Raw genomic sequence first — 22,517 nt, 5'->3', positions numbered from 1 at the left:
GTGCAACCATAAAGTGTCGATCCATATATAAAAAGTGTCGATCCCAAAAACATCGAACCCAAAAGTATAATGTAATATGTAATTTTTCAATCTAACCGGTACAAGTATACCGATTTTATGAGAGAATATGTCTAAATAATGTGTCGACACTATTTTAGTTTGTGTCGATATTTTTGGTCCAGAATGAATGGAAAACAGGGTGCACCCATAAAGTGTCGATCCATATATAAAAAGTGTCGATCCCAAAAACATCGAACCCAAAAGTATAATATAATATGTAATTTTTCAATCTAACCGGTACAAGTATACCGGTTTTATGAGAGAATATGTCTAAATAATGTGTCGACACTTTTTAGTTTGTGTCGATACTAATTTAAATATCAAGTGTTTTTCCACCGTTCACTATATATAGTACTCTTAATCGAGAAACCCTAAACATAAAGGCAAGCAGACAGAAGATAACTCTTCCTCTTTCTTCTACCGTTATCATAAGTGACGATCAGATATTCAGGTAAATTTATCGATATTTTATGGGTTTGATTGATTTCTATATTGGAGTTTTTTTCCTGAATGTGTTTGTGTTCCATTGTAATAGCATCCAACCAAAATGGCTCCAAAACGTCAGCGTCAGAAGCGAGGTCTTTCTCAAAGCTCTTCTCAACCCAGTTCTTCTCAACCACAACCTCCTTCTGTAACAAACGATTCTTCTGAGGAAATCAGGTCCTTCAAAACTCTGAACTTTAGATCCGATATGGAGAAACAAAGATGGCAGACGAGTTTTAAAGTAAGGAAGATTCGTCCCGAACGTGTCATTGACCTGGGTTTCTTGTTTGATGATAAATATGCATTTAGTTTTAAATCCATATTTACATCTTGGGGTTGGCTTGAATTCATTGGTGTAGAACCAAGATATTATCCCAACCTAGTTAGAGTCTTCTACAACAATGCTTCCTTACAGCACGAGCCTAATAAGACTAATATAATAGGAATTAATACACATGTCATGGGAAGGATATATATATCTCCAGAAACTATTGCGGAGGGTTTAGGTGTAGCGAATACAGGGGATTCAGATGAAAATGGTGTAGATTGGTCTACAATTAAACGGGTTGCTAGAAATAGCCCAATTCACCTCGATGTAGAGTCGAGAGTGTTTCACAAAATGCTCACATGGTATATCCGGCCTAGTGGGGAAAACATTCAACGCTTCGAGACAACGATTATTGGTGGATAGCAAAGTATAAATCCAAAACGGCTCCAAACATTGCAAAACTCATATTTAATACAATTGTATATATGGTCACAAAGGGAGAAACAATTTCAACTACACTACCATATGGATGTGTCATCACCCATCTGTTGAAGAAGAAGGAAGTTGATTTTTCGCATGACGCCCCTGTTCGATTAACCTGCAAGATTGACATGGTATTTATTAAAAAAGCGGGATATGATTTTGTTGAAAAACTCGGTTGGAAGCGTGTCAAGGAGGTCGGATTAGATCAAGAGAGGGAGGAAATGGACCCCGTTGGCCATGAAGAAGAGCAACCAAGTGGAGACGCAATGATGGAAGAAGCTCCAGTTGCAGAGGATGTCACAATTAAGACCGTGATGGAATACATGGTCAATTTTCGGGAGCATATTGATTCCCTTGTGAGTGGAATGCGATCCGATATTTCATCATTGCAACGTGAAGTCTCCATGTTGCGTAACGAATTACGTCAACGACATCAAACGAGTTAGGCAATTCATTATCTATGTTTCTTAACATTTACACGTTCTGAACTTTATTTTATTTTCTTTTAACAGATGTGGACAACCAAGCGGTCGCAGAAGATGAAGCTGACGATGAAGATGACGATGATGATGATGATGAAGCTGACGATGAAGATGATGACGATGATGATGATGAAGATGATGATCCAAACAAGTATATCGTGTCTGCAACGCCGCCTTCAAGAAAACTTTTAATTTTTGATCTCAATGGTGTCCTTGCCTACATCCCAAGACTGCCTGCAGGTTTTAATTCTATTCTTTTGTATCCATTATTTTAACATATAAGCGTAGAACTTTAATCTCATTTTCTTCATGTTGTAGATGTTGTCCTCAGAAGAGGATTATTTGAATTTATGCAATTTTGTGTCGACAATTTTGTTGTTGCCTTTTGGTCTTCAAAGATGAGGTTAGAACATGTTTGAAGCAATTGAATTACTGTAGTCAAAATCGTTAATATACATTTGAATGTTAACATTCAAACTTGATTACAATCTCAGGCATAACGTCGACCGTGTACTTGAGAAACTACCTGTATTTTCCGAGCATTTTCTATTCGTGTGGGTAAGATGAATGTCATTACAGTTTGCTGACTTTTCGTTGTCTATGATTCCTACATATTTATGTTCGATTGTTTGTGAACAGGATCAAAAAAAAATGCAAAACATACGATTCTGTTACCTATTGTAAAGATCTCAATGATGTTTGGAACGCGTGTCCAGATTTTAACGAGCTAAATACACTTTTGGTCGATGATTCAGCGGAAAAAATGATTTATAATCCGGTAAGTTGCATTCATGCAATATGTTTTTCCAGTTGAACAGGTGTTCAGACATTGATTATTTTAACAACTTATGTGTTTATATAGAAATACAATTACATATGTCCACATACCTTTGACGCTGCTTCCCATTCGAACGACAATGCTCTAGGTATGACACAAATTTATTCATGCTTATGCGAATTTAGTTTATTGTTAGTAAAATTGCACCTCATTAGTTTGATAATTGAAATTATTTATGTATGTCCTCAGAAAAAGGCGGAAACATATGAGAGTATTTGGAAAATTTGTTGAAGGCCTCTAATGTTCCGGACTTCGTTAGAAATAACCCTTTTTCATCGGATTAATTTTGTTTGTCGATACATTATTTGAACATTCTTGTGTATTTATATTTTGGTGTGATTATATTGTGTGTATATTTTCATTAATTATTCCATATTTGCTTCTATGTGTACATATACATTTGAGGATTGTTGAAATATCCATACTAATGTATTTTACATCTGCTTGCAAATGTATCGAAACACATGATTATAGCATTGTTTTCGATGATATCCACAACAAAGTGTCGATTTAAAAAAGTGTCGACTGAAAAATGTAATAGACAATTTTGTAATATAACCGGTATAAATATACCGGTTTACTTATAAAATAGGTAAATATAAGCGCTACCTATTACATAACTTACATATTATTAAATTAAAAACAATAAACATATATATTACATATTTATTATTATCTTTGGTTAATGTTGTTAAATTTAAATTCTAAATATTATTTTATAAAATATCAAAACAATCAAATAATTTTTTGTGTAAATGAAATTATTAAATTAATATTGTAGGTGGAAAACATGAAACACTATTAAAAAAAAATTGAAACACAAATTACATAACTTTTAAAAAAGTATTGATCCTTTTTATAAAAAGTAGGGACACTTTCAATATAATAGGTAAAAATATGATATAATAGGTAGCGCTTATATAATGTAATAAGTATCGTTTATATAATGTAATAGGTAGTGGTTATATTGTAAATTATCTATCCTTTTTATAAAAGTGTCTATATTTTTTTCACTGTGGAAAACATTAATTTAAGGTTATCTTTTGAGTGAGTTTTAAGATATTAATTTAGTAATTATAGGCGTCTAATGATTTATTTTTTACGTTACGATATATATTATTATTAAATTAAAAATTCTTAATATTATTTTATAAAATATCAAAACAATCAAATATTTTTTTGTGCAAATGAAATTATTAAATTAATATTGTAGGTGGAAAACATGAAACATACTTAAAAAAAATTGAAACATAAATTACATATCTTTAAAAAAAGTATCGATCCATTTTATAAAAAGTATGGACACTTTCAACATATTATAATAAAATAGGTAAATTTGCAATGCTATCGGTATAAATATACCGGTTTTATGAGCGAATAGGTCTACAACCTATATCGACACTTTTTAATATTGTGTCGGTACTTTATGTCCAGATTGGAAGAAAAATGTGTCGATACATTGTCAAAAAGTGTCGACATTTACACATCGGAACCCATAATTATAATGTAATAGATAATTTTATAATATAACCGGTATAAATATACCGATTTTATGCGCGAATAGGTCTACAACCTATATCGACACTTTTTAATATTGTGTCGGTACTTTATGTCTAGATTGGAAGAAAAATGTGTCGATACGATTTAAAAAAGTGTCGACATTTACACATCGGAACCCAGATTTATAATGTAATAGATAATTTTGTAATATAACCGGTATAAATATACCGATTTTATGAGCGAATAGGTCTACAACCTATATCGACACTTTCTAATATTGTGTCGGTACTTTATGTCCAGATTGGAAGAAAAATGTGTCGATACCATTTAAAAAAGTGTCGGTAATTTTAAGTAACGCGGTTTTTCTTCCTTCATTCAAAATATTTATATGTACATACAATAGGAGTCATGTTGATACTTACGATATATTATATGGAGATTGTTGTCATTCCATTCCGTCTTCGAAAAAATCAGTTGATGTAGGCTGTGTGCTTGTACTCAAACTGAGCTTGACTTGAGGACATGTTAGTTTGTTATGTCCCTCACCGTTGCAGTACCCACATCGCCTAATTTTCTTCTCGACCTTGTTCTTCGGCACTTCTTTTCGCTTGCGTTGTTTTCGTTGAGGGTCACGAACATTGTTTACTACAATGCTCTGGTTGACTGAATGATTCAAACCAAACGAGTTTTCTAATTCTTCTATTAGTTTTTTCATCTCATCTCTTGCGGTTTTGAAAGACTCGTCTGTCTTTGATGCAATGTAGCATAACCTACTTGACGTTGAACGTAGAGCAGCGAACCTTGCCATTTGCATCACTTCTGGAGACACATTCAAATCAACATAGCTGGGTGCAGAAGCCTTCGCATCATTAGTCCACCTACTTTGAATCAAAGTCCCGGGCAAATATGTGTAGTCCAATTGCTTCAAAATGTGAAGTTGATGGCGACACGGAAGTCCAACGGTCTCGAATTTTTTGCAGGAGCAAATTAGAGTTTTCGTACGAGAATCAAAACTAATTTCAAATTTCCTATTTTTTTCTGCGTACTTTGACAAAATATAATGTTGACATTCATCTGATAAGGACTTAATCTCTGCCTCAATCCGGTACAATGTCTCCCGTATAAGTTCATCTTGGAACACACGAAAAGATTCGCGGGTAAAAATCGCAGCGGCATGGCTTTCAAGGTCGACCAGTTTTGTGATCTGGAAGGGCTTCGTATGGGAACTTAAGTAATCCGCTTTCAACTCGTTCATACGCATTCTACTAATTCCATCTTCAATTGCACGAACAACATCTAAATATGTCTTCTTGTGTTTCAGTGCAATAGCTAGTGAAGCATTCATAGACTCGTACCTTTGTGTTGAGCGAATATTGGCAAAGAAATGACCGGTTAGATATGCTTGTGCCCATAAGTGTCGTGTATTTCCCTTCTCAATCACCCATGGATGCTTTTGGACGTTGAATTCTGAAACAAGCGAACGCCATTGAATATCAAATTCCTTGGTTGTCCACCAGGAAGCCATGCATTTTGAGAATGCTGCTGTAAACTTTGGGTCACCAATGTTAGCTTGTGCATTGCGAGAAAGATGCCAATAACATAATCTGTGCTTAGCATAAGGGATAACAGATTTGATAGCCCTTTGCATTGCCCTATCCCCATCGGTTACAACGGAAATAGGTGATTTATTCATCATGGCTTCTAAAAAATTCTGTAGCACCCACTCGAAAGATTGAGACGTCTCGTCAGCGATTATGACAGTGGCAAACACAATTGTGTTATGGTGATGATTGACACCAACAATAGGCATAATTGGTCGACCATACAAATTATCTTTGTACGTTGTGTCGAACGCAATTACATCACCGAAGCATGTGTAATCCAATCTCGATGTAGAATCCGACCAAATAAGATTATACAATGCCCCCGATTCGTCTACCGAGTATGTCATAAAAAACCCGGGATCATCATGTTTCTTATAATCAAAGTAGACAATAAGCGCATTCACATCCCCATCGACGATTTCCTTTGCTTTACCTCTTTGAAGTGCATTGTAGAGGTCTTTATGTGTAAATCCAACATTATGATAGCCCCATGCCTGCTACGTTAAATAGTTCATTACTTGTGACGTGCCAACACCGACCTCTTTCAATGTTATTGCCTCATCGATATCAGCCTTACTTACAGCTCTATTAGAACGCATAAATGGTGTCATAGCAGGTGTGCACAATGCATGATTATGTTTCTGATCAGACTTACTTATAACCCACTGATCGTTTGTATTTATTGCTGTAACTACGACTCTAGCCTTACATCCTGTTCTTGTGACTGGCGTATGAGCACGTTGACGATCAACAGTATTGACTTTTGATACTCGAAACCCTTCTTTGGAACAACAAAATTCTTGTGTCTTCACATTCCCTTCCACGTCAAGCCGTGTTGTTCCCTTACGTGCACTAAACCCATGTTCCCGTGCGAATCCCTTGTAAAAGTGCCAAGCTTGATCACGTGAACAGAAGAGCTGGCCAACCAATCTGTCAGATTCATCAACATTATGTACTTCATGGCATTCCTCGATTTGCTTAACATTGTCTACATCAGTATTATCCATGGCAAAAATTTTGTTGTGCAAGTTCAGTGCTCCAGGAGTTGATGGAGATGTAAGCAAAGGTTCATTTTGAACATGCTTCAGTCGTGCTGCTTTCAATAGGATGTGGCATTGGTAGTGGTAGTTAAAGGGTAAGTACAACATTAAATTCGCATTACATATTTAGGTATGTACAATAACTACAAGTATGTACAATAACTACATATTTAGGTATGTTTGTTAACTACATATTTAGGTATATACATCTTTTGAGTGAGTTTTAAGATATTAATTTAGTAATTATAGGCGTCTAATGATTTATTTTTTACGTTACGGTATATATTATTATTAAATTAAAAACAATAAACATAAATATTACATATTTATTATTATCTTTGGTTAATGTTGTTAAATTTAAATTCTAAATATTATTTTATAAAATATCAAAACAATCAAATAATTTTTTTGTGTAAATGAAATTATTAAATTAATATTGTAGGTGGAAAACATGAAACACTGTTAAAAAAATTGAAATATAAATTACATAACTTTTAAAAAAAGTATCGATCCTTTTTATAAAAAGTATGGACACTTTCAATATAATAGGTAAACATATGATGTAATACGTAGCGCTTATATAATGTAATATGTATCGTTTATATAATGTAATAGGTAGTGGTTATATTGTAAAGTATCTATCCTTTTTATAAAAGTGTCCATACTTTTTTCACTGTGGAAAACATTAATTTAAGGTTATCTTATGAGTGAGTTTTAAGATATTAATTTAGTAATTATAGGCGTCTAATGATTTATTTTTTACGTTATGATATATATTATTATTAAATTAAAAATTCTAAATATTATTTTATAAAATATCAAAACAATCAAATAATTTTTTGTGCAAATGAAATTATTAAATCAAATTACTTTATTCCAACCATGTGACAAGTGTGACAACTCCATCAACTCACAACTCAGCTTTGAACTCAATCAATATTGTCTTTTAGCTTGATGGTTCATAAAGCATGTTACTTGAACAGTATGAATCAATTATGCAATTTTCATGTTCAATTTAACACTGCATTTCAAATTCATTTCATATGTAATTGGAGTTTGAATTTAAATTTCAATTTGAGTTTGAATTTCAAAATATATTTCGGCTCCACTATAAATATTAGCCCAAGCCAATATGCATGTTATCATTGATTATTCCTAATTTCCATTGTTTTTTTTCCAACGTTTAAACGCGAGGGAAATCCCGACCATTGTATTTTTTGGTCAACTTTAAAGCGTCAGAAACGTTTCGGGCATATGATCTGGGTGGTAAACAAATAGCAACTAAAATCATAAGTCCGAAATGCTTCTGAGTACCACCCAAATCATAAGTCCGAAATACTTCCGATGCTCATCAAAATCCAAAGCTCATATGGTGCCAAGCAAAAGGAAATCAAAATCCAAATCTCATATGATGCCAAGCAAAAGGAAATCAAAATCTACAACTTGAGTTTGAACATTGATATGATATGTTCAGTTGTTATCATGTTGGGATTTTCTCGTTTTTGATTGCTTGGATAGTTGTTCTCTTGCTTCTTCAAGTGTCCTTAGCTTGTAATTTATAGCTTAGAATGTGTTTGATGTTGTATATATTATTATTAAATTAAAACAATAAACATATATTACATATTTATTATTATCTTTGGTTAATGTTGTTAAATTTAAATTCTAAATATTATTTTATAAAATATCAAAACAATCAAATAATTTTTTGTGCAAATGAAATTATTAAATTAATATTGTAGGTGGAAAACATGAAACACTGTTAAAAAATTGAAACATAAATTACATAACTTTAAAAGAAGTATCAATCATTTTTATAAAAAGTATCGACACTTTCAATATAATAGGTAAAAATATGATGTAATAGGTAGCGCTTATATAATGTAATAGGTATCGTTTATATAATGTAATAGGTAGTGGTTATATTGTAAAGTATCTATCCTTTTTATAAAAGTGTCCATACTTTTTTCACTGTGGAAAACATTAATTTAAGGTTATCCTTTGAGTGAGTTTTAAGATATTAATTTAGTAATTATAGGCGTCTAATGATTTATTTTTTACGTTACGATATATATTATTATTAAATTAAAAATTCTAAATAATATTTTATAAAATATCAAAACAATCAAATATTTTTTTGTGCAAATGAAATTATTAAATTAATATTGTAGGTGGAAAACATGAAACACTATTAAAAAAAATTGAAACATAAATTACATAACTTTAAAAGAAGTATCGATCCTTTTTATAAAAAGTATACACTTTCAATATAATAAGTAAAAATATGATGTAATAGGTAGCGCTTATATAATGTAATAGGTATCGTTTATATAATGTAATAGGTAGTGGTTATATTGTAAAGTGTCTATCCTTTTTATAAAAGTGTCCATACTTTTTTCACTGTGGAAAACATTAATTTAAGGTTATCTTTTGAGTGAGTTTTAAGATATTAATTTAGTAATTATAGGAGTCTAATGATTTATTTTTTACGTTACGATATATATTATTATTAAATTAAAAATTCTAAATAATATTTTATAAAATATCAAAACAATCAAATAATTTTTTGTGCAAATGAAATTATTAAATTAATATTGTAGGTGGAAAACATGAAACACTATTAAAAAAATTGAAATATAAATTACATAACTTTAAAAGAAGTATCGATCATTTTATAAAAAATATGTACACTTTCAATATAATAGGTAAAAATATGATGTAATAGGTAGCGCTTATATAATGTAATAGGTATCGTTTATATAATGTAATAGGTAGTGGTTATATTGTAAAGTGTCTATCCTTTTTATAAAAGTGTCCATACTTTTTTCACTGTGGAAAACATTAATTTAAGGTTATCTTTTGAGTGAGTTTTAAGATATTAATTTAGTAATTATAGGCGTCTAATGATTTATTTTTTACGTTACGATATATATTATTATTAAATTAAAAATTCTAAATAATATTTTATAAAATATCAATACAATCAAATAATTTTTTGTGCAAATGAAATTATTAAATTAATATTGTAGGTTGAAAACATGAAACACTATTAAAAAAAATTGAAACATAAATTACATAACTTTAAAAGAAGTATCGATCCTTTTTATAAAAAGTATGGACACTTTCAATATAATAGGTAAAAATATGATGTATTAGGTAGCGCTTATATAATGTAATAGGTAGCGTTTATATAATGTAATAGGTAGTGCTTATATTGTAAAGTATCTATCCTTTTTATAAAATTGTCCATACTTTTTTCAATGTGGAAAACATTAATTTAAGGTTATCTTTTAAGTGAGTTTTAAGATATTAATTTAGTAATTATAGGCGTCTAATGATTTATTTTTTACGTTACGATATATATTATTATTAAATTAAAAATTCTAAATATTATTTTATAAAATATCAAAACAATCAAATAATTTTTTGTGTAAATGAAATTATTAAATTAATATTGTAGGTGGAAAACATGAAACACTATTAAAAAAAAATTGAAACATAAATTACATAACTTTAAAAGAAGTATCGATCGTTTTTATAAAAAGTATGGACACTTTCAATATAATATAATGTAATAGGTAAATTTGCAATGCTATCGGTATAAATATACCGGTTTACTTATAAAATAGGTAAATATAAGCGCTACCTATTACATTATATAAGCGCTACCTAGTATGTTATTGTACTTTATAATATTTCCGGTTAAATAATATAACATAACCTGTCTAAATTTTAACCAATCACTTGTTTAACCGGTCACGCCGTATATTAACCGTTTTTAAGGCGCCGCACCGCCCAAATAAAACGTTAAAAGTCAAAGTAATAAAAAATAAATATTAAAGAGATTATTTAATTAAATATTAAATACACCCTTTCTGACATTATATTAAATAATAAAAGAAAAAGGAAATTTGAAATAGTTAGAAATAAACGTCAGAGGTAGTGGAGAGAGAGAGAAGGTGAGTAATAAATCAGTCAAAAAAGCCGATTAAACACACATGTATCGGCTGAGGCAAATCAAATTCCAACATCTCTGGAGAAGAATTTGTCATTGTCCAAATTAAACGAACAAAAACCTCATTCCTCCATTCCATCGCTCTCTGATCTTCTTCCCTTCAACCAGTAATATTTGATTTCCATTTCAAAATTTTGCTGATGAATTCGCGTTTCAGTTAACAGTCAGATCGTCAAGAGATTTGAAAAAGAATCATAATTAATCAAATAAATGTGATGTTCGTTACAGAAGCGACGTAAACAGAACATGTTAGCTTCGCAAACGCTTGGAGGACCGTCGCGGTGCGGCCCTGTGCTAGGCCCGCCGCTCGACAAGATCATCAAGAACGCCGCATGGCGAAAACACACTCACCTCGTTTCCTCATGCAAATCCGCCCTCGACAAGCTCGAGACCTTCTCCGACACCGGTTTGTCCGATCCGACGTCACCGCTGCTCGACATTTCGTCTGCCGACGCAACTTCGTCCTCAACACGATCCAACTCGCCTTGGAAACAAATTACGCCAAAGTCGCCGAGCCCGCCCTGGAATGCACTTTCAAATTGTTCTCATTCGGCCTATTTCGTGGCGAGGTCCATAACAACGTATCCAATCCGATCCTGTACAAGATCGTGGAAGGCGTTTGCACAGTCGGCGGCATCGGCGAGGAACCTCTCGAGCTCGCGGTGTTACGAGTTTTGCTTGCCGCCATCCGATGTCCTTGCATTTTGGTCCGGGGTTATTGCTTGATTAACGTCGTTAGGACTTGTTATAACATATATATACGCGGTTTAAGCGGGACAAATCAGATATGTGCTAAGTCCGTTCTAGTGCAGATTGTGCTAATTATATTCACCCGAGCGGAGGAAGATTCCATTGATGTTCCGATTAAAAAGGTGTTTGTTAGTGAGCTTTTAGAGTTCAGTGATAAGACTTTAAATGAAGGGATTTCCATTTATCATTGCCAGAATTTTGTTAGCGAGGTTATGAATGCTAGTGAAGGGGTTCCGGATTTGAAGCTTTCACAGCCGAGTAAGGATCAGGAGTTGCAAAATGTGGAGCTTAAGGTGTCGAAATGGGAGGAGGTGGAGGAGATTGGGGAGGAAGAGACGAAGGAAGGGGCGGATTCGGGTTCTAATGGGATTAGTAAAATTAGGGAGGCCGGGTTTCTTGTTATAAGAATTTGTGTAAATTGTCGATGAAGTTTTCATCTCAGGAGAATGATGATCAGATCCTTTTGAGAGGGAAGACACTGTCTTTGGAGCTCCTCAAGGTTGTTATGGATAATAGGGGTTCCATTTGGCGCTCGAATGTGAGGCAAGTAATTTTTTACTTTTTTCACGTTGGGTTCTGATTTGAATAGTTATGATTGTTTGCACGTTGCCATATTACTTTGGGCTTTATTCGATTTCTTTTTCTCACGGTTGTTGGCCTGCTAACACAACCACTGTTGTATGTCATGTACTATTGGTGATAAATTCTGCAGTCTTCAGTTAAGTAATTCTAATGTTTTATATTCTGCCATGCAAAATTGCAGGTTCCTTAATGCAATTAAGCAGTTTCTCTGCTTATCATTGTTGAAGAACAGTGCATTGTCAGCGATGACAATTTTCCAGCTCCAGTCCTCTATTTTTGTGAGTTTATTAACGAAATGTAGAACAGGGTTGAAAGATGAAATTGGAATATTATTTCCCATGCTCGTCCTCCGAGTTCTAGCGAATGTTCTACTGCCAAGTTTTGTACAGAAAATGACAGCTCGTATATGATTTCCATTGTCATGCAGCTTCTACAGCTTCTCTTTTCACACTAGTTTCCCTTTTTTTCTTAGGTGTTCGCAGTTGCTGCTGTGGATGATCGGAAGAATATCGTCCTGATAGCTTTCGAGACCATGGAAAAAATAGTTCGAGAATACTTCCATCATGTAACCGAGACAGGCGCTGCCACTTTTACTGACTGTGTAAGATGCCTCGTCAAGTTCACAAATAGCAGGTTTGACAGTGATGTTAGCCTTAATGCTATTTCGTTTCTCCGGCTTTGTTCTGTCAAACTTGCCGAGGGAGGGCTTGTTTGCGCGGATAAGAGCTCCGATGACGGTTCATACATTTCAGTTGCAACTAAGAATGATTCTGATCTACAAAGTTTTCCTGATATGGATGTTCAGGCATCTTTTTGGATTCCTTTGCTATTGGGTAACCCGCTAGTTTATTTACTTCCGCGCTATAAATTTGTTCACACTTCCATGAATACTATTAGAACTAGTTTGTTCAACATGTATAACATGTTGATGTCAGGGGCCGGTTCTTACTTTTTCTTGGTCTGGGGCAAAATTAAAAAAATGGGTCCTAATTTTAAAATATATTAAAAAATATGTAATATAAAATTTTAATTAATTTTTTATTAAATTAAATAAATATTAATTCATTACAATATCAAAAATGTCAAAAACATATTTAAGCATATAAATACTTATAAAAAACATTGCCTTCGAGTATTTCTTGATGCAAAATCATTGATGATATTCTCAACATCAATGCTTTCCAACATATTTTTCTCAATATATAACATAGCTAGCCCATTCAATCTTTCTTGTGACATTGTTGACCTCAAGTAATTCTTCAATAATTTCAGCTTTGAAAAACTTCTTTCCGCGGATGTTACCATTACCGACATTGTTAATAAGATTCGATAAGCAATTGAAACATTAGGATAAAAATCTCTAGCTTTAACAAACTCAAGAACTTCAAGCGTTGACATGAATACATTTGGCAAAGTCAATTGCAACACTTTATATTTAGAAAAATAATTATTTGCATCAACATCCGACAAATTATTATGAGAAAAAATAATCTTAAAATTATTACAACATTCTTTTAATAAGTCAATAAGAAATAAGTTGATGAGCTATGTTTTTAATTTATTTTATTAATATTTATGGGCCTGCTTTTAATTTAGTATATTAATATAGTTTTTAACGTTATGATGAGAACAATAAGTCAATAAAAAATAAGTTTATGGGCCCTCTTGCATTAATATAAGAAAATAGTATATTAATATTTATGAGCCCTATTTTTAATTTAGTCTATTAAAATATAATAAATTAATATAAATTAAAATTATGAGCCATATAGGGATGGCAACGGGCCGGGTTCGGGCCGGGTATTGGTCCCCCTGTCCCCGTTTAAAAAACCGGTACCCGTCCCCGTTTAAAAAATCGCGGGGATTTAAACGGGGATCCCCATCGGGTAATCGGGGAAAACCGCGGGGAAACGGGTATTCCCGTTTAGCATAAACGGTTATTTAAACGGGTATTGGGCCGGGTATTGGGTCGGGTATATATATATATTTAAATTAAATATATAAATATATATTTTTTATTTAAATTAAATTTATTAATATTATATATATATATATATATATATATATATATATATATATATATATATATATATTTATTTTTAATATTTATCGGGTCGGGTATCGGGGCGGGTAATCGGGTAATCGGGGCGGGGATTACCAAACCCGTCCCCGTCCCCGTCCCCGTTTAAAATAAATGGGTTTTCTCCGTCCCCGTCCCCGTTTATCATCTCCGAACCCGACCCATTTAATTCGGTTTTCAGTTTTCCCCGTCGGATTCGAGTTTTTTGCCATCCCTAGAGCCATATTTTTAATTTAGTCGGGTGCCCTCTTGCCCCTGCCCAGAGTCGGCCCTGGTTGCTGTTTTATGTTGTTTTCAGGTTTATCGGAACTGACACTGGACTCGAGGTTAGCTATCCGAAAAAGTTCGTTGGAAGAGCTTTTCAATGTCCCGAAGGATCATGGTCATCTTTTCTCACGAACATTCTGGATAGGTGTTTTTAACTCTGTTGTTCTCCCCATATTTAATGGTGCATCTCCTGTAAAACAGTGTTCACCAACTTCAAAATCTCCTCATTCCGATAGAAGCCCATGGGACCTAGAAACTTCTGCCATAAGTTTTTACGATGTGTTGAGGTCCCAACTACCAAACCTGGTTTCTGTACTGGCAGGATACTTAAAGAGTTCGATACAGGGCCCTGCAAGCACCGGGGTCACGGTAATGTATCGTTTAACGGTAGAGTTAGGAAGCAGACTTACGAAAGACCAATGGCAGAAAAACCTTCTAGCTATAAAAGATGCAGCCTCGGCAACATTGCCCGGGTTTATGAAGATTTTGAGAACCATGGATGACATCAAGTTGCCCGAGAATTCTGGATCCTCTACTACTACTGAAACAAGTTCCGAGCAAGGATTGTCCAAGGATGACATCTAGGACGATAATCTGCAGACCGCAGCTTACGTGATCTCGAAAATGAAGAGTTATATCGCGGTCCAGCTGCTCATCATGCAGGTTCTCCCATTACACAGCCTCTATTATTGCATGTGCTAATCATGACATGATCATATTTGTTTGGACTTTCATCATTTCAGGTCAAAACCGATATGTACAAAATGAACCTATACTTCCTGGCAGCTGCCAACGTTAATGTCATCGCATGCTCAGCAACTGAACTCGGAAACCGCCCTGCAAAAGAAAATAAAGAAGATATGCTCGGCATTGGAGATCTCCGAACCGCCCGTGGTCCACTTCGAGAACGAGGCGTATCAAAACTACCTCAACTTCCTCCAAGATCTAGTCAAAAACAATCCATCCACCTCTAGGGACATGAACCTAAGATCACTAGTGGCAGTGTGCGAAAAAATATAGCTGATATACCTCAGCTGTACCAACTACAACTACGCTGGAGAAGAAATCAGTCGAGATGCCGGTAACTCATTGGATTCTCCCATTGGGGATAGCCAGAAAGGAGAAAATGGCAGCTAGAACGCCTCTGCTCGTGTGGGCATTGAAGGCAGAGTTGTTTGGAGAAGGACTCATGCAGAAATTACATTGCAGATCATATCTTTCATCTGTTGGTCAATCTGGTCCGAAGCGAGCATGGCTCGACCGAAGTTCAACATGCTCTAAGCAACATATTCCAGGCATGTATAGGCCCAATAATAATGCAATAAGTTCATCATGTTACAGAATGTTACATATTTTTTATTATCTTCCATTATCACAGTTTTGATCATTATAACCCAAGATACAGTTCTGTTTATTTATTTAGCACATGTTGATTATATATACTGAAATTTTCATCAAATTTAAAAACATTTTTAATAAATTTAACTATATCTTTTAACGTATTAAATCTAAATGATAAATAATTTTATCGGGTTGAGTCACATATTTTGTATCCTAAATATATGAAAGGTCAAATATACTATTTTTAAGGTCGGATATTTTTTTATCCTAAGTCTAAATTTGATTTTATTATTTAAGAAATTTGATCCAATTTAAACTCAAATTTTTCTAAAATAAACTCCTCCTATAGACATCCTATAAACACCAATTAAAACCTATCAATTTTAAGTTTATCATCACTACTCCTAACATTTTTCTAAAGATAAGTGATCATTTATTTATGATCTCTTAACAAAAGCGGTGCAAATAATAATAATAATAATAATAATAATAATAATCTAAACATGACAATTTTACAGTCAATAGAAAAATAAAAAGATAATGTACAGTGTTAAATATTTTCTAATTTGGTTGGCCCGACCATGCTTGTATAATATATGATAGCAACAGTGAGATTTATATATGATTTTCAGAGGAGAAAACTTTGACACTGTCAGTCCAAGTCTTGAGCACATGGCGATGAATACTCGTCATTTTGAAGAAAAATAACACTTCAATCCTATCGTCTATATCATATTATTATTTTTTTCTATTACAAAGGTGGTAAGCAACTTCAATTCTACTACGTAACACTAGAAAATTTATATTAACTGTATAGTATCATGAATACGTATGCGACGAAAGAATAAATACAAAAGCAAATACGAATTATCTAATTTGAGCTGATTTTAAGATAGACGGAATAAATCTAAAATATTAATATTTGAACATTAGATCGATCTATTGGATATCATTTTACAAAATGATAGTCGACGGCATAAATTAATTCTCCGTGTAAGAATAAAATTCATTTGTATGGTACAAAACTATTACATAGATGATTAATATTAAAATTTTGTGCATTTGCGTTGAGGATGTATATTGAATTCAGATTCGATAGATTATGATCTGATTTTATATTATAAGATATGATTTAATAAAAAACCATATTTGAGCCGAGATAATTGAAATAATACTAATATTTATAATATTCATTTAAATATATTTTTTTTAATTAATCACTGGTATCCCCATCCGATCTATTGACCGACTAATCCAAATCGAGTACTGCAGAGGCAAGGACGACCATCCCAACCTAGTTTGCTCCATTCAAAAACACCAAGATTCGAACTCCTGACCTTGCTTAAGGGACCTAGTGCCTCGTCCCACTAGACCAACTGGTTATTGGTAATTAAATTTATATTTTATCTAATATATATATATGGGGCATGATCCAATTATGCTGTGTAAAACTCTTTTAGTTTTACATCTTTTTAAGACTATTGGATGCGAGAAATTAGATATTGAAATTAACAGTAGAAAATGAGAAGATATTCATTCGAAAAAAATCAATGAGTTAATCTCAGCCTTTGATGTCCTTCAATCTAATGATCCTAAAAAGGTATAAAACTAAAAGAGTTTTACACAATGTAGATGGATCTTAACCTATTTTTATATATATATATATATATATATATCAAATCAGGTCATGTATTGCAAAATTTAAATTGAATTTCAGATCAAATAAGGTCTCTTTAAATCAAGTCGGATTGATTTTTAAATCAATAAAAAATCTGATCCAATTCATGCTCCTCCCTAATCCATATTATCTAACTCTCTTTTTATTTATAAAAAAAAAATTATTTTCAACTATAAATTTCAATCATCCATTCAACTATTTGAAATTAATTTAAAACAATATAAATGATTTATGACATATATATATACACACACACACATCAAACCAGTTGTTCAAGAATTATAGTAATCAGTTGCATGCATCCTATTTTGAATTTTCATGCCATAGACCGACATTCAGCCTTGTTTTTCATGGAAACCAGCGGCGTTCAAGAAAATAAGTTATTTCTTATTTATTGAAATATTTTCAAATGATTCAAAATCTATCATACAATATAGTGATGAATATTCTTTATTTTAAAAAAAATAACAAAATATTATATTAAAAAAATTATTTCAATTAAATTTTAAAATATTTATTAAATTATCATCAAATGGTTGATAAATGTAAGATTATTTTATAATTTTTAAAAGTTTAATAGCCAAAACAATTATTTTAGCATGGTTTAATGGCCTCTCGTGTACTTTACCCAAAAAGAAAAATGAAATAGCCAGGAAAGTGCTACAAAAACTTTGCAGCCAAACACTGCCTTAAAATTTTTTCTTTGACTCTTCCCTGTGTGTTTAGGGTATGTTTGTTTCCCGTAATTGGAATTACGGAATTGATTTTCCCCGAATTCCCGTGTTTGTTTCACGTAATTCGTTTTCCGGAAAATATTTTCCCGTGTTTGTTTCACGTAATTCGTTTTCCGGAAAACGTTTTCCCGTGTTTTTTTCACGTAATTCGTTTTCCGGAATGTAATTCATTTTCCTAGTAACAGAATTTCCTTTGTGTTTTCTGTAAAATGACTTACGGATTCATTTTCCGTAAGTCATTTTCCGAACTTTTCACTTCAAAGCAAAAATACTCAAAATAATTTTATTTTATGAATTTAATATTAATAAAATATTTTAATATCATTTTCATCAAAATATTAATTATTAAAATATTTAAAATATATTTATTAATATTTATAATAATATAATATTATATTTTTAATATTATATAAAATAATCAATTATATTATAATAATATAAGATATTATATTTTTATTTTAATAATATATAATAAATTTTTTTATATATTTAATAATGAATAATATTATTTATATATTTCAATAATTTTTTAGTAAAGATATTAAAATATACTAATTAATATTTTTTAAAATATAATATAGTACTATTACTTTAATAAATAATTAATATAATTTATAAAATTTTATTTCACTAAAATATACCGAAAAAATGTTTAAATAACAACTTCCAAACATCATAAAACGTTTTCCAGAAATGTAATTCATTTTTTAGAAATGTAATTCATTTTCCAGAAATGTAATTCATTTTACAGAATTCAAATTCCAGTAATTCATTTTTCAGTAATTCAAATTTCAGTAATTTAAATTCCAGTAATTTATTTTCTGAAAAATCAATTACAGCTAAATAAACATACCCTTAGTTTAGTCATGAAGGACTACATTACCACGTGCCAGATATTGTCCTCCTTTTATCACGCGCTCTTCCTCAAATCCTATAAATGCTGACTCCAGCCCTGGCATCTCTAACTCGAACCCTGCTCAGAAACCTTGAAAGGAAACTAACTGAAAATCAGTTGTTTCGGTTTCATTATCTCCGCCCTCCTCTGCCGGGATTCTGATTCCGCCTCCGTAAACACCCAAAATGGAGGCTACTAAGCTATCTTCGGCTAAACCCGTTCAGACTTTGAAGCCGAAGAAGACGGTTTCTTTCGACGAAGATCCCAATAAACCCTCCGATGAATTGCCGCTTCCTTTGCATCTAATGAACTCATTTTTCTTTACCCTTTTCTTCTCGGTGGTCTATTTCCTTCTTTCCAGTTGGCGTGAAAAAATCCGTACCAACACTCCTCTCCACGTCTTCACCTTCTCCGAGATCGTCGCGATCATGGCCTTCTTTGCATCTTTCATTTATCTCATAGGCTTCTTTGGGATTGAATTTGTTCAGTCTTTGGTTTTCCGACCGTCTCCTGAAGTTTGGATTTCCGAGGACGAGGAGGAAGATGAAGTTTTGCTTCGTAAAGAGGATGCCCGTAAAGTCCCTTGTGGACAAGCTCTCGATTGCTCGCTTCCTCCTTTGCCTCCTCAAATACCGATCGTGACTGCCCAGAAAATGTTCGATGAAAAGCCTTTGACAGTTTTAACGGAGGAAGACGAGGAGATAATTAAATCCGTTGTGGCGGGAACAACTCCTTCGTATTCGTTGGAATCGAAATTAGGTGATTGCAAGAAAGCGGCTGCAATCAGGCGTGAGGCGTTGCAGAGATTAACTGGCAAGTCATTGTCTGGATTGCCCTTGGAGGGGTTCGATTACGAGTCGATTTTGGGGCAGTGTTGTGAGATGCCGATCGGGTACGTGCAGATTCCCGTGGGAATTGCTGGGCCGTTGTTGCTTAATGGAAGAGAGTTCTCGGTTCCCATGGCTACCACTGAAGGCTGCTTGGTAGCTAGCACTAACAGGGGATGTAAGGCTATTCATTTATCCGGTGGAGCTACAAGTGTTCTATTGAAAGACGGCATGACTAGAGCTCCGGTTGTAAGGTTCGGTACCGTGAAACGAGCAGCTGATTTAAAGCTGTATTTGGAGGATCCTAACAATTTCGACACCTTGTCTGTTGTTTTCAACAGGTTTGTTTCAAATTGATTGATATAAAACTCAAGCTAATTTTGTAATGGTTTATTGAAAGTTTTGGCCATTTTTGGTGGTTGCAGATCAAGTAGATTCGGTAGGCTTCAAGGTATCAAGTGTGCAATTGCAGGGAAGAATCTGTACATGAGATTCACTTGCAGCACTGGTGATGCTATGGGGATGAACATGGTTTCCAAGGGAGTCCAAAACGTTTTGGATTTCCTTCAAACCGATTTCCCCGACATGGATGTCCTCGGCATCTCTGGTGAGTTTCATTTTATTTTTGCAGACTTGCAATATTTATGTTAATTCTTCCGTTCAACTTTAGATTACTGAATGCATGGATTTGTGCATATAGGAAACTTTTGCTCCGACAAGAAACCGGCTGCGGTAAATTGGATCGAAGGACGAGGCAAATCCGTTGTCTGCGAAGCCATTATTAAAGGTGATCTGGTAAGGAAGGTGTTGAAGACGAGCGTGGAATCTCTCGTGGAACTTAACATGCTTAAGAACCTTACCGGATCAGCTATGGCTGGAGTTCTGGGTGGATACAATGCTCATGCCAGTAACATTGTGAGTGCAGTCTACATAGCTACCGGCCAAGATCCGGCTCAAAATGTTGAGAGCTCTCATTGCATCACCATGATGGAAGCTGTTAACAACGGCGAAGACCTTCACGTCTCTGTCACAATGCCTTCTATTGAGGTAACCGATCGTGTCGATTTCCGTTGCCGAAACAAAATATTGGTATTTATGTTAGGTGCCTAATTATTTCTGTTGCTATATGATTCATCCTTTAGGTTGGCACTGTTGGTGGTGGAACTCAACTTGCATCTCAGTCAGCCTGTTTGAACTTACTTGGAGTCAAAGGTGCAAGCAAAGAGGTACCGGGGGCAAACTCGAGGACGCTCGCAACTGTAGTAGCCGGCGCCGTCCTTGCCGGGGAGTTATCGCTCATGTCGGCACTTGCTGCTGGTCAACTAGTTAATAGCCATATGAAGTACAATAGGTCAAGTAAGGATGTTTCCAAGGCTTCTTCCTAGAGAGAAAATGTCCTGAAAAATTGGGGGGTAATGTTGCAAAATCCCCCATGGTAGAATGTACAAAGGACACAAATCTGTGTGTAATAAGTTGGAAAGAGACATCGTCTCTTTCTAATTTTCTTTTATTTTGTTTTGTATTTTGTTCTTTCCACTCTTTCTTTTATATTATAAAATAAATTATTCACATAATTATGCCGAAATAAACTTTTTGATCGCTATAACTTTGAAAGTTATAAAATAATTTTTAAATTTATCAAATTATTACAAGATTATTGTACTTTATAAAATAATAATAAATTTTGATAAATTTAATGATTGTTTTATAATAGTTTAATAAAATTTATTAACTATTTTATGATAATTTGATAAAATTTAATGATGAATTTGATATTATAGATCAAAATTCAACACTTATAGTTAAATATAATACGAAAAAAAAAACAAATACACTACTACAATGTAACTTTTAGATTTTCTAAATATTGAAATGGCAAATAGGTCGATATGAGCCCATCTTGATTAGGGTTGGTCTAAGTAATTTTGAAATACTAGAGGATGTATAAAAAAGTATTCATTTTAACATTTGGTTGGTAAAATTGGCACATTATTAGGGATGTAAAAAATTGACCCGACCTGCAAAACTGACTGAAACTAAATTGAGTCAAAATTATTTGTGACCCGAGATGGTGATGAATCGAAATTGATTCGAGTCCGAACTGGTGTTGACCTGAACCCGAGTTTGACCCAAAAATTTACGACCCGCACCCGATCTGCACCCGACCTGAACCCGAATTTGACCTGATATTGTGACAACTGAACCCAACCTGCATCCGACCTGAAATGAACACAAACCCGAGAATAACCTAACAAATAACTGATATTACTCGATTTGTTATCAATCTGATTTGTTATAAACGTGATATGTTATTGACTCAACAAGTAAATGATCTGACCTGTTATTAAACTTAACTGATATTTACCTGACTTGATATTTACTTGACTTATAAGTTATAATTGATAAAGTTAAAAAATTATAATTTTCTAATATTACAATATGACATAATACTTCTTCACAATTTATAATGCAAGATTAACTATGATAATTGAATTAATGTATTTACTTTTTATACTTATAAATTGTACCCTATAAATATATTCAAAAAATTTATTAAATTAATGAGTTATTAATAATAAATATAAAATAA

At 33.1% G+C, this 22,517-nt stretch overlaps 1 protein-coding gene and 1 pseudogene across 1 annotated transcript; both read left to right on the top strand.

The window, feature by feature from the left end:
• The first annotated feature begins 11,019 nt into the window (after positions 1–11,019).
• On the top strand, positions 11,020–15,830 carry LOC120171701 (annotated as a pseudogene).
• Positions 15,831–19,182: 3,352 nt separating this feature from the next.
• LOC120171763 (3-hydroxy-3-methylglutaryl-coenzyme A reductase 1-like) lies at positions 19,183–21,458 on the top strand. Its single transcript, XM_039179417.1, has 4 exons — positions 19,183–20,268; positions 20,353–20,534; positions 20,628–20,974; positions 21,070–21,458. The coding sequence occupies exons 1-4, from the start codon at positions 19,286–19,288 to the stop codon at positions 21,310–21,312; spliced, it is 1,755 nt and encodes a 584-aa protein (XP_039035348.1). The 5' UTR covers positions 19,183–19,285; the 3' UTR covers positions 21,313–21,458.
• Positions 21,459–22,517: the final 1,059 nt, after the last annotated feature.

Source organism: Hibiscus syriacus, unplaced genomic scaffold (genome assembly GCF_006381635.1).
Source record: "Hibiscus syriacus cultivar Baekdansim isolate YM2019G1 unplaced genomic scaffold, ASM638163v2 tig00111835_pilon, whole genome shotgun sequence".
In the NCBI taxonomy this organism is placed as follows: domain Eukaryota; kingdom Viridiplantae; phylum Streptophyta; class Magnoliopsida; order Malvales; family Malvaceae; genus Hibiscus; species Hibiscus syriacus.
Note: the sequence above shows the minus strand (reverse complement) of the source record. Positions and strands in the feature narration are given on the sequence as shown.